Source organism: Panthera pardus, unplaced genomic scaffold, assembly GCF_024362965.1.
Source record: "Panthera pardus isolate Hobbes unplaced genomic scaffold, ASM2436296v1 HiC_scaffold_6, whole genome shotgun sequence".
NCBI classification, from domain to species: Eukaryota; Metazoa; Chordata; class Mammalia; order Carnivora; family Felidae; genus Panthera; species Panthera pardus.
The window spans coordinates 6,355,563-6,368,609 of record NW_026526991.1 but is presented as its reverse complement, the minus strand read 5'-3'; the positions used below and the strand labels follow the sequence as shown (position 1 = coordinate 6,368,609).

At 42.7% G+C, this 13,047-nt stretch overlaps 1 protein-coding gene across 7 annotated transcripts in view; it reads left to right on the top strand.

Moving 5' to 3' along the window:
- The window catches only part of SMC1B (structural maintenance of chromosomes 1B), an 82,822-nt gene that overhangs the window by 7,485 nt on the left and 62,290 nt on the right, over positions 1-13,047 (top strand). For 4 of the 7 annotated variants that reach the window (XM_019447180.2, XM_019447177.2, XM_019447176.2 and 1 more), the window contains exon 1: positions 9-179. The exons of 1 other annotated variant lie outside the window; for it this stretch is intronic. In XM_019447180.2, coding sequence (XP_019302725.1) covers positions 71-179 — 109 coding nt within the window. In that variant the 5' untranslated portion in view covers positions 9-70. Of the gene's footprint in view, positions 1-7; positions 180-13,047 lie in introns of those variants that run through there. 2 more of the 7 variants (XM_019447179.2, XM_019447175.2) reach the window with 1 other exon arrangement.

The following is a 13,047-nucleotide window of genomic DNA, read 5'->3' as shown; positions in this document are numbered from 1 at the left end:
TGCCGCAAGCACTTCCCGCGCTTTCCCGCCGGCGTGTGCGGACGCCGCTTGAGGCGCGGAGGGCGCAGCCATGGGCCGTTTGGAGGTGTTGCTCGTGGAGAACTTTAAGTCGTGGCGGGGCCGCCAGGTCATCGGCCCCTTCAGGAGGTTCACCTGCATCATCGGCCCCAACGGCTCCGGTAACTGGGACCCTGAACGCCTCTGCCCTCCCGGGTCACCCAGAACCCATTCTGCCCGAGGGGACGTAACGTGGGGCGGCCTAGCGTGCTGGACGCGGGGCGGTTACGGCCCGTGGGCCTCCGCCAGCCCCCCGGGTGCCCACCTTCACCCTCGTCCTCCACCCCCAGCCCCCCGCCCCACCCCCACACGGTGCCCCCGGCCCCCGCCGCCAGGTGCCCGCCCGCAGCCCCCGGCCCTCCGCCAACCTCGCGGGCGCCAACCCCCGCCCTGCGTCCCCCGCCGCCAGGTGCCCACCTTCGCTCTCGTCCTCCACCCCGACCCGACCCCCACCCCCGCCGGGTGCCCCCGGCCCTCCGCCAACCCCCCCCCCCCCCCGGCGCCGACCCCCGCCCAGCGCTCCCGGCCCCCCCGCCGGCTGGGACCCCCAGCCTCCACGCCCAGTCCTCCACAAACCTCCCGAGCGCCCACCCCCGCCACTGGGTGCCCACCGTCGCCCCCAGCCCTCCGCCAACCCCTCCCCGGGGGGCCACCCCCTCTCTGTGCCCCCAGCCACCAGGTGCCTTCCGCCCCAGGGCCTCGTCCACCACCCCCAGCCCTCCGCCACCAGCCCCGCCCGCCCCAACTGCCACCCAGCGCTCTTGGCCCTTCCCCCTCCTGAACCGTGACCCCTCCGCCCCAGTCCCAGCCCCTCCAACAACCACGCGGGGCGCAGACTCCCACCCTGCGCTCCCGGCCCAACGCCGCTAAGACCCGCCCCCCCCCCCCCCCACTTTCCACCCCCAGCACCCGGCCCTCCGCCCACGCCTGCCCTGTGCCCCCAGACCCCGCCGCCGGGTGCCCACCCTTGCCCTCCGCCCCCACCCCTCCGTCGCCTGACCCTCCACTCCCAGCCCCTGCCGCTTGCTCTCTGCCGCCGGCCCCCCGCCCTCCGGCGTCCGGACCCAGACCCTCCACCCCTTGGTCCCCGCGCCCTCTGCAGCGGGGCCACGACCCCTCCTGCACACCAACCCCGGGTTTGTCCAGGCCCCTCCTCTCCTTTGCGCTGGCTCCCGGAGCTTCGCTTCGCCGCGGCTTCTCCCGCCCTCCCAGTTAGTCCCCTCTTGTCACCAGCGCGCTGTGACGGCGCACACGCGGGTTGTGTCTTTCCCCACAGCGCCCGCTCATTTCAGTTATAAAGCGAGGTTACCGTACAGCAGGTTCGGGATTCCAGACTCGGCCACCTTTCGCCACCCGTGTAACTTAGCTTGTTACACGTCCCGCAAAGCACAAGGCACAAAAAAGCCAGATGAACCGGAGGCAGGAAGCCAAGCAGCCCACCCTGGAGTCCGTCTGAGCGCCCTGTTGAGAGGAGGCCTCGGTCAGGGTCCCGCTTTCTAAGTCCAAGCCGGGAAGGACCTCTGTTCTTTCCTGAGATCAACCCTGCAGAGCCTTCCACCAGCTGCCGTTTTGAGGTGGTCAGACATAGAGGGCTCAGTGTCTGGGGAGTCTGGCACCTGGCTGCAGAAATCCTCCTTTTTAAAAAACGTTTGTTTTGAGACAGCGTAAGCAGGGGAGGGGCAGAGAGAGAGGGAGACACAGAATCCGAAGCAGGCTCCAGGCCCTGAGCCGTCAGGACAGAGCCCAACGTGGGGCTCGAACCCACGAACCGTGAGGTCATGACCTGAGCTGAAGTCGGAGGCTCAACCGACTGAGCCACCCAGGCGACCCCCCCACCCTCTTTTTTTTTTTTTTTTTTTTTCTTAATTTAGCGAGAGGGATGGAGACAGCGTGCAGGCTCACATGCCCAAATGGGGGAGGGCAGGGGGAGAGGGAGGGAGAGACTCTTAAGCGGGCTCCATGCTCAGCTTGGAGCCCCCACAAGGCTTATTACCCTCCTGATGGTGAGATCACAGCCTGAGCAGAAATCAAGAGTCAGAGGCTTACCCGACCGGGCCTCCCAGGTGTCCCCCACATCCTCTCTTTTTAAAGGGGTTTGATCAGGCCTGGCCTTTGCCGTCCTCTCTCTTTCCTTCTGCTGGTTATCAGTTCTGACTGTGTCACCGGCTGATGCTGGTCTGGGCGATATCCGGTCTCAGCTGCAGTGCCCTGAGCTGCTCTGTCGTTGACACAGGCCCCTGCTTGACATGAGTGGCTCTGTCTTACTCTCTACACTTCTCCTCTCCATCCCCTTCCCTTCCTCATCCAAAGACGGAGAGTGAGATCTGAAGGAAATAATTGGTTCTAAGGAGCCTGAACAACATTTTGGATTCAAGGAACTTTCTACACAGGAATATTGTAATAATAATGGCATGCATGGAGTCTCACCAAGTTCCTGGCACCCCTATTTCTGTTTAACCCTCGTAAATGGGTATTATCCCATTTTATGGTTTAGGAAACAGGTTCAGAGGGGCCAGATGACTTTCCAAGGTTGCCCAGTAAGGAGCAGAGCCTGGACTTGAGTTCTGAGTTCGGGCCTGGCCAGGCTCCCCACTGCTCTGTGATAAGAAACAAGAGATGTAATGACCCCGGCTGCTGGAGGGCCTGAAATGATAATTACTTCGAGATTTTTCCTAACTCTCGAGTCTTCTTTTGGCTCTCTCAGTCCAGATTTCCTTTCTGAGCCCGGAAACCATTCTTGGGTTGAAAGATAATGTTTGCCTGAATAAATTAACTTATTTGACAGACCTTGAGTAGGAAACTGAAATTTGTGTTTTCCTGGCACTCCAACCTGACGTATAATTATTGTGAAACTTCTGTTGCTTTATAAAGATAACTACTGTTTAATGTTTTCTTTGCAGTTAGTGTATGTGAAAGAATACGTGAGCTTGGAAATATGCACATAATTGAGGATTTTCATGCATCTTCTGTGTAATATACTTCCTCATTCACGCTTGATTCTGTTGTCAAAAAGACACTGAAAAGATAATTATTATAAACATTCCTTACGTTCTTACCCTAAGCTTCACTCATGTATCAGGTTACCAGACCCACCATCGGTTGATTTTCTTCACCTTTTAACTGGTGATTATGTGAAGGGTTGCTCAATTGTGTTTTGTACTTACAACAGTGTAATATTTTGAGTGTGTGTTTACATGAAATCTTATACTACAGTCAGCCTAAAATACTTGCCCATTACCACTCAAGATCCTGTTGAAGTGATGTTTTGAACCTTTTAAAACTAGTGCCAAACTGTAAGTTTCAAAATATTCTTATCTCTTATCTTAATTCAACAATACATATTGTGATTAACAACAAATCTTAAGGTTATTGTGAAAATGCCTTCACAAATTCCTCTTGTCCCGGTGCCCTGGAAGCTGCACTTCCCTCTTGAGAATTTGTGGTAACCCAGAGACTTTACTTAGAACCATAGAAAGCCAGTCATGGATTCTTTTAGCATTGCCTTTAATATAATCTCTCTACAACAAAAATTTCTGGTTTACTTATTGCTGAATTTTGCATGAGCTATTCACATTCTCCTTCTATACGAAGGCTAAAATTCAGTATAATACTCATCCAAGACTAATTTAATGGGTGGTATTTCATTTATATTCATTTGAACACTTGTTAATAAGTCATCTTTTAATAAATAATCTTACGGAATTACTGGCACATTTAGGTAGATTTTATTAAACCAATTGATAATTACCTGTTACATTCATTTTCTCTTAAACTTCAATTTAGCTAGTTAGTCATACTTTTTGTAATAATTTCCTATTGTCACCACCTGTCAAAATTTGACATGTTCTCATTTGTTTTTAGTAAATCTAATGTTGATTTTTTGTGGTAGTGGGAAAAATTTCATTTTGATTTTAACCTTAGTGTTCTCCACTTGAATTTAGCAAATAGTTTTTGCATATACATAGTGTTAGAAGCAGAAGAAGGTATGTATTATAAGACAGCTTCTGCTCTCAAGGTTTAGGGAGTATAAGAAAGTACACTAATTGAAATAGGAGACCCAGTAACATTGTTTATGGAACTTTAAGCAAGGAAAATACTAGATCTGATTTGGGGAGGTATGGACAAGAAGAGGTCAAGATTAGGGAAGGTTTTCTAGAGGAATTATCATTTGAACTGGCTCAGAGTAAAGAGTATTTTTCCAGGGGTTTGGGAAGGTCTGTCGGTGGGACAGCTCATAGTCCAAATTGGCGAGAATGTGTAGAGGAGCGGCAGGATATAACGTTGAAATAATTTTGGGTCAGTCCTTGCCGGGGTGATATATTTAACTTTATGGAAGAAAATGGTAGACTTTGAAGCATATTTAGCAGAGAAGTTCTACAAGTGTACCTGAGTCCTCTCCACCTCTGTTTTAAATCCTTCCCCCTTTTATTTTGTAACTCTTTCTCTGGATTTTATCTTTCTCCCTTATTGGGTAGTTTTCATTGGCATTAGTACATGTCTTATTATCACTCTTATAACATAGAGGGTATATAGCTGTATGAAAAGAAAGTATAGTATAATGTTAATTGTAGAATTTAGTGGTAAATGTATGGGTGTTTACTATGAAATTTTTTCAACTTTCTTGTAAGTTTGAAAATTTTATAGGGGCGCCTGGGTGACTCAGTTGGTTAAGCATCTGACTGTTGATGTTGGCTCAGGTCATGATCTTACTATATCATAGGATTGCACTTTGGGCACAGCGTGGAGTGTGGAGCCTGCTTGGTACTCTCTCTCTGCCCCACTTGCGCTCGCTCTCTCTGCCTCTCTCAAAATAAATAAGTTGAAAAAAAATTTTTTATGAAATGCTTGGGGGAAAATCCCTTGAACTTCACTGTCTCTTTAGGCTATTGCCCCAATTTATCAATACAGTGAAACTCTTTGAGCCATTCTCAATGCTCTTGATTCAGTTTTCAAGTGTGATTTCAAGTTTTCAAGCTCCACTGAAATTTCTCTATGTCAGTGTTGACCTACATCTTGTAAGAGTCAGTGGCCAATTTCCTATCCTCATTCCCTTTGATATATCAGTGGTATTTCATTCACTTAAAAATGATTGAATGCCTACTGTATGCCATGTACCATTCTCATCAGTGAACAAACATAAAAATCCCTTTCCATATAGAACTTACATTCAAAGGTGGAGAGACAGACAAACTAAATATGAAAAGTATATAGAATATTAAAGTGTTAAGTAATAAGGAGAAAAATAGAAACAGAGATAGGAAGTCCTGGGGGTGTTTTTAAAGAAGTTGGTCAAGGGAAGGTCTTGCTGTCTAGGTGGCATGATAGATCTCATTTCATCCCTCCCTTGGGTCACTTGGCTCTTTTTGACTTTGTGTACCAACTAGGTTTTCTCCTGTTTCACTGGCAAGCCCTCAGTTATTGGCTGCTTCTCCCCTGGGTCTCTTAAGCACTAGAATCCTCCCACCCCCTGGAAATAGGTCCTTTGTCTTTCTCTTCCCTGTGTTCTTTTCCCACATGATCTTATTCAGTTTCATGGCTTCAGATGCCATCTTTACGCTACTGACTTCCAAAATTATATATCTAGCCTATAATATTCAGCATATTTTCATTTTTTGCTACTTCTAGTAGACCTAGAAGTCGCCTAGCTGGCTCAGTCAAGTTCAGACCCCACGTTGGGCATAGAAATTAATGCCCACGTTGGGCATAGAAAATAAAATCTAAAAAAAATAAAGTACTATAATCAGAAAGAGTAGCAAATTTCCTCTCCCCCACTTCCATGAGACCAACTTATTCCTTCCTAGGTCTTACCTGCTTGGTAAGGGATGCAGTTTACTCATTTATTCAGACCAGAAACCCAGAGTCATTCTTTATTCCTCCTTCTACACTCCACTTCCCTCATTTAATCTTCTATAAATCCTAATAACTCTACCTCTGAAATACATCCTGAATCCAGTTGTTTCTTGCCATTTTTCACCACTTCACAATCGAAGATGCTAGAGCTCTCATTTGGACTATTGCTATAACCTCCTAACACATCCGTCTGCTTGCTTTCTTGTCTCCCTACAATTCATTTTCACAGCACCCAGAGTGAGTGGTTAACAAACAAAGGAAATCTATAAATCAGAGCGCTGCCTAGCTTAAAACTCTCGAATGGCTTTCCCCCACACTTGGAATGAAATCCGGTATTTCTACCATGATCCACAAAGGCCTTTATGATCTGGCCTCTGTGTATTTCTCTTCTTTAATATTCTTTTTCGCTGTATTTACTATGCTTTGGTCAGAATTGCTTTTCTTTTTTGCCTTCCTTACACAGACCAAGCTTCTTTCCATTTCAGGGTCTTAGCATATGCTGTTCCTTGGACTTAGAATGCTTTACTCCCGGAGTTTCATATGGCTGCCACCTAAATGAATTCTCCGTCATCTTTAAATAAATTCTCCCTGTCACACCCAGAACACTACCAGTCTGGGCCAGTTCTGCCTCCTTAATAACCTGTGCTCTTCCCTCTTTTGCCACTACTCTCAGGGTTTCAGGCTCTCTCATTTCTTCCCTGGATTAATGCAGTAATCTTTTAGCTGAGTTCCCAATCTTTGGTCTTACCCTACTTTAATCTATGTGCCACTCTGTTCCCTCAGTAATCTTCATTCGTTTCCACAAGAAAGAAGATCCATTTTATTTCTTGATAGATGAGGAAAAGACATTTGAAAAAATTCAATACCTAAAAGGCTGATGGGTTCAAATTAAACAGTTTTGGTTAGATTCCATCATAGGTGATGTTGTGTATTTCTCATGGTATTACATCACATAACACCTATTTGTTTTACCACTAGTGATGCTAAGATTGACCCCTGGATTAGGGTGGTGACAGTGATCACTACATTGTACAATTAGTTTTTCCCTTCTAACTAGTCTGGTCTACTAGTGTTGCTTTGACATTATACAAATGTTCTTTATCAAGCATTTACCCAAGTTTTTTAAATTTTATTAAGTTTTAAATTTTAATATGATACAGTGTTTGAAAAATTCTATACATTGCTCAGCATTCATCATGATAAGTATACTCTTTAATCCCCTTTACTCCCCATAACCTATTTCACCCATCCCTCTACCATCTATCCTCTGGTAACTATGTTTGTTCTCTATACTTAGTGTTTCTTGGTTTGTCTCTCTCTCTCTCTTCCTTTGTTCCTTAAATGCCACATGAGTGAAATCATATGGTATTTGTCATCCTCCGATTTATTCCACTTAACATTGTACTCTCTAGCTCCATCCGTGCTGTTGCAAATGGCAAGATTTCATTCCTTTTTATGACTGGGTGCTACTCCATTGTATATACACGCCACGTCTCCTTCATCCATTCATCAGTTGATGGACACCTGGGCTGCTTACATACCTTGACCGATGTAAATAACGCATCTATAAACATAGGGGTACATATATCATTTTGAGTTAGTGTTTTTGTATTCTTTGGGTAAATATCCAGTAGTGTGATTACTGGATTATAGGGTAGATCTATTTTTAATTTTTTGAGGAACCTCTATACTGGTTTTCAGAGTGCTGCACCAGTCTGCATTCCCACCGACAGTGCACAAGGGTTTCTTTTTCTCCACGTCCTGGCCAACACCTGTTGTTTCTTGTGCTTTTGATTTTAGCCACTGTGGCAGGTGTGAGGTGATACCTCATTGTAGTTTTGGTTTGCATCTCCCCGATGATGAGTGATGTGGAACATCTTTCCATGTGTCTGTTGACCATCTGGATGTGTTCTTTGGGGAAATGTCTGTTCATGTTGTCTGCGCATTTTCAATTGGATTATTTGTATTTTGGGTGTTGAGTTGTATAACTTCTATATATATTTTAAATAATAATCATTTACTATGTCATTTGCAAAGATCTTCTCCCATTCCACAGGTTGTCTTTTAGTTTCATTAATTGTTTGCTGTGCGGAAGCTTTTTTTTTTTTTTTTTTTTGATATAGTTCCAATAGTTTATTTTTGCTTTTATTTCCCTTGCTTCAGGGGACCTATCTAGAAACTATTGCTACAGCTGATGTCAGAGACATTACCCTGTGTGCTACCCAGATGGTTTTAATGCCAAATAATATTTATGACTGAATCAGCATTTCATTAAGGTTTATAAAACTGAGGCTTTTTTTTTTAAAGCTTATTTATTTTGAGAGAGAACATGCATGTGCATACTTGTGTGTGAGCAGGGTAGGGATGGGGGTGGGGGGACAGAGAACCCTAAGCAGAAAATCTCTGTGCTCATGGCGCAGAGCCCAATGTGGGGTTTAATCCCACAAACGATGAGATTATGACCTGAGCTGAAATCAAGAGTCAGACGTTTAACTCACTGAGCTACCCAGGTGCCCCCATTCAGTTTTAACATAACTATGTTTTCACTGTGCCCTGATTCTTGTCATTGCAAACATTTTTTCTTACTTTGAAAATAATTCCTAACATCACTAATATACTTATTTGCTTAAATCTATAATACAGAGAAAATGATCTTAAAACTACCAATGCCAGTATCATTACAAACAATAAAGACACCAAAGGAGATTTAAAGTTCTTTTATACTTCTTTTTGGTGCTTGAAATACAGCCCACTAAGAATGTACAGTCAGAATTTTGTGATCTGAAGTCCCTTGAAATAAACCATTTCTCAATATGGCTATCACCAATTTAATATTCACTTAAGTTTACTTGTTTCTGTTTTTGAATTTTTATTTTTAATTTTTTTAGAGAGAATCTTAAGCAGACTTAAGATACCGATGTGGGGCTCAAATCATGATCCTGACATCATGGCTTGAGTCGGACGCTTAACCGACTGAGCCACCCAGGCGCCCTTCATTTATAGAATTTTTAAATTTTAGTTTTTTTTTTAAAAAATGACAACACATACACATATTTCAAAGCTCAAAACTCTATATAAAGGTATACACCAAGAGATCTTGCTTCTGTACTGTTCCCCTATCAGGTAGGGTCCCAACAGGAAGCAGGTGGCACACTCAGATGAGGACAATTTGTGGAAGATTTGTTTACAAAGGGAGTAATTACAAATGTGTGTAAGGCTATAAAGGAATTGGAAGGACTAGAGGAATTGCAGGGTTAGCATGATGGATCTGTCACCACCCAAGGCCCAGAGAGGAAGGAACCCAGAAGGAAATTTGAAAGGGTGGTGACCTGTCGAAAGACACAGCTAACTAGAAGCCACCTCACAGAGAGGGAAGTAAGGGAATAAATACCCTGACCCTATTCTTTTCCTTCCCTCCTGCCAGAGCTCCCTATTGGTCCAATCCAAGTAGAAGCCAAAAGGCGTGAGAACCTATTGATACAGGGCAGAAAGCAGGGTAGAAAATGGACCAGGAGGAGCTCCTGGGTGGCTTAGTTGGTTAAGTGTCCAACTCTTGATTTTGGCTCAGGTCGTGATCTCATAGTTTAGTGGGTTCCAGCCCCATGTCAGACTCCGTGCTGATGGTGTGGATCCTGCTTGGGATTCTCTGTCTCTCTCTCTGTCCCTCCCCTACTTGTGCTGACTCTGTCTTTCTCAAAATAAATAAATAATAAATAAATAAACAAAATTTAAAAAAAAAAAGAGAGAGAAAAGAAAAGAAAATGGACCAGGAGAGGCAGACAGGTATCCAACTCAGTTTCCGTGTCCTGCTCTTCACCTTGTATAGATGACCATTCATTTCTTGATTGTCTTTCAGTGTTTTCTTTTTGCAGATGCAAGCAAATATGTATGTATTGCTATCTCTAACTCCTCACTTCTCATTACATCAAAGTTCATAGTTAGTTTTTTACTATATATGCTGTTATGCACTTTTTTTACTTACTATATCCTCTTCTGTTCTCTTTCTGCTGTGTAATTCTCCACTGTGTAGCTGTTATACAGCTGTTTCAAGCATTCCCTTAATTTTTGGACACTTGAGTTGTTTCCAGTCTTTTTCTGTTAGAAACAACCTGTAATGAATTGCATGATTGTGTATTTGCCATTGTACAGTTGTGCACATAAATCAGGGAGATAGATTTTTAGAAGTGGAATTGCTGGCTCAAAAGATGAATGGATTTAGATGAAGTGTTAGTTTCCAAAATATATACAGAAAGCTAAACAACTCAACACCCAAAAATCAAATAGTCCAATTAAAAATGGGCAGACAGCATGAACAGACATTTCTCCAAACCCATCCAGATGGTCAACAGACACGTGAAAAGATGCTCCACATCACTCATCATCGGGGAGATGCAAATCAAAACTACAATGAGGTATCACCTCACACCTGCCACAGTGGCTAAAATCAAAAGCACCAGAAACAACAGGTGTTGGCCAGGATGTGGAGAAAAACCCTTTCGCGCTCGCTGTTGGTGGGAATGCAAACTGGTGCAGCCACTGTGGAAAACAGTATAGAGATTCCTCAGAAAGTTAAAAACAGAACTAGCCCATGATCCAGCAATCGCACTAGTGGGTATTTACCCAAAGAATACAAAAACACTAATTTGGGGGCACCCGAGTGGCTCAGTCAGTTAAGCGTCCAACTTCAGCTCAGGTCACGATCTCACGGTTGTGAGTTTGAGCCCTGCATCAGGCTCTGTGCCGACAGCTCAGAGCTTGGAGCCTGCTTCAGATTCTGTGTCTCCCTCTCTCTCTGCCCCTCCCCTGCCCACTGTGTCTCTCTCTCTTTCTCTCAAAAATAAATAAAAATTTAAAAAAAAACCACAAATTCGAAGGGATATTGCACCCCTATGTTTATAGATGCATTAGTTACATTGGCCAAGATATGTAAGCAACCCAGGTGTCCATCAAGTGATGAATAAAGAAGTGATATATATATATCACTTACATTTATATATATTTATGTTATATATATAATATTTACATTTATATATCCACACATACATATATATACCACATACTACATACATACATATATGCATACATACATGTATACATACACACAGTGGAATATTATTCAGCCATAAAAAATGAATGAAATCTTGCCATTTGCAAAGACATACATGGAACAAGAGAGTATAATGCTAAGTGAAATAAGTCAGAAAGACAAATACCATATGATTTCATATGTGCAATTTAAGAAACAACAAATGAACAAAGCAAAAAAGAGACAAACCAAGAAACAGATTCTTAACTATAGAGAAGAAACAGATGGTTACCAAAAGGGAGGTATGTAGGAGGATTGAAAAAATAGGTAAAGGGGATTAAGAGTATGCTTATCATGATGAGCATGGTGTAATATATGAAACTATTGAATCACAGTATTGTATACCTGAAGTTAATATATGTTAACTATACTGGAATTCAAATAAAAAATAAAGATGAATGGACTTATAATTTCATTAGCTATTGCCGAATTTCCCCTCTATAGGAGTTGTATCATTTTGTAACTCCGACAACAATATATGAAAGGGTATGTTTCCCTTCTGCCTCACCAAAGGCACGTGTTTTCAAAGTTTTGGATTTTTGCCGGTACGATAGAACTGGTAGTCGATACAGTTTTAATTTATATTTCTCTTATTATGACTGAGCTTAAGTATCTTTTCATATGTTTAGGCGCCTTTTGTATTTTTCTCTGAATTGCCTTTTTATATCCTTTGCTCATTTTTCTGGTGGGTTATTGTCTGAGAAATCTTGATAAAACATGTCTGAAAAATTCACTGCTATTCCTAAAATCCTCCAATGGTTTCACATCATCCTCAGCATAAAGTTTAACTTCTCTCTTACCATTTTCAACCTGGTAAGCTCTGCTCCACCTATATAAAATCATTTGCCATTTTTTACTGAAATGGTACCATGCTCTCTTACTTCTCGGTACCTATGACCAAGCTGTTGTCTTTTCCTGGAATGGCATGTTTACCCCCTCCCCAAACTTCTTAATTACCCTTTAAAACTTAGCCCCGAATCATCTCCTGCTAAAGTCTACTCACAGCCTCCGGTAGTTAGTGCTTCTCTTAAGTGTGTCTAGGTGTGTTAATTTTATTTTAGAACTTACTATAGTGGATTATAATTCTCTGCTTTTTGTTGGAAGAGTATATAGATTTTGGATTCAGACACCTCCAAAACATACAATTTGTTTGACTTTGAGTCTCTACTTTTTAACTTATGAAACAAATTAAAACCTACTTCATAGGATTGTTGCAAAGACTGGATAACAGATGTAGGAGTACAGCTAGGAGACACCTGAAGTAACAAGGACTTGAATGGGCAGAAGGATGGGAAAGAAGGAGGAAATGGGAGGAGGATGTGCAGAATTGGAATGAAAAGGGACTTAGCATGTTAGTTAAGAAAGCAAATGAATGGAAATATTGAGGTTTGGAGACTGGAGAGTGATAGTGTAATTTTTATATCTTTGAGTGATGATGACCTAAAAGATAATTCTTCCAGAATTATTATTTTCCTTATGTTGATTTTGAGTTTTTACAGCAGAGGTCCCCTATCTGACCATTACCAAACTCGGTTTGTTTGTTCGTTTGTTCATTCATTCATTCTTTTCAGCAGATGAGTCTTAAGCTAACACTGGCTGGTCAGTAGGCTCTTAAAATGTTTCCTGACCATCCTATCTGAAGTTATGTCTCCCAGTTACCCTCTATTCCATCACCCAGTTTATTTCCTTACTTATGATACTTAACTCTAGTATGGAATTGTTTTTTTTTTGGTCTTTTGTCTCTCTTAATAGAACATAACCTTCACTAGGCTGGGAGGTTTTTTGTCTTCTTCTTTTGCTATATCCTTAATAGCTATTAACATAATAGCTATTCAAAAGATATTAATGGAATAAATTAATTTGGGTAAACAAGTGTTTATTTTAGGAAGATTTTAAATAAGGATTGATCAAAACTGGTTTCTCTTTAATTCTGTTACAGTGAGATTTAATTCAACTCCATTAGTATTCACTTTGTCCTATCTGGCTTATAATAGCTTTCAGTCAACCCAAAAAGCCACGTTTCATACCCAATCATTAATTGAAACTTAGCTAAA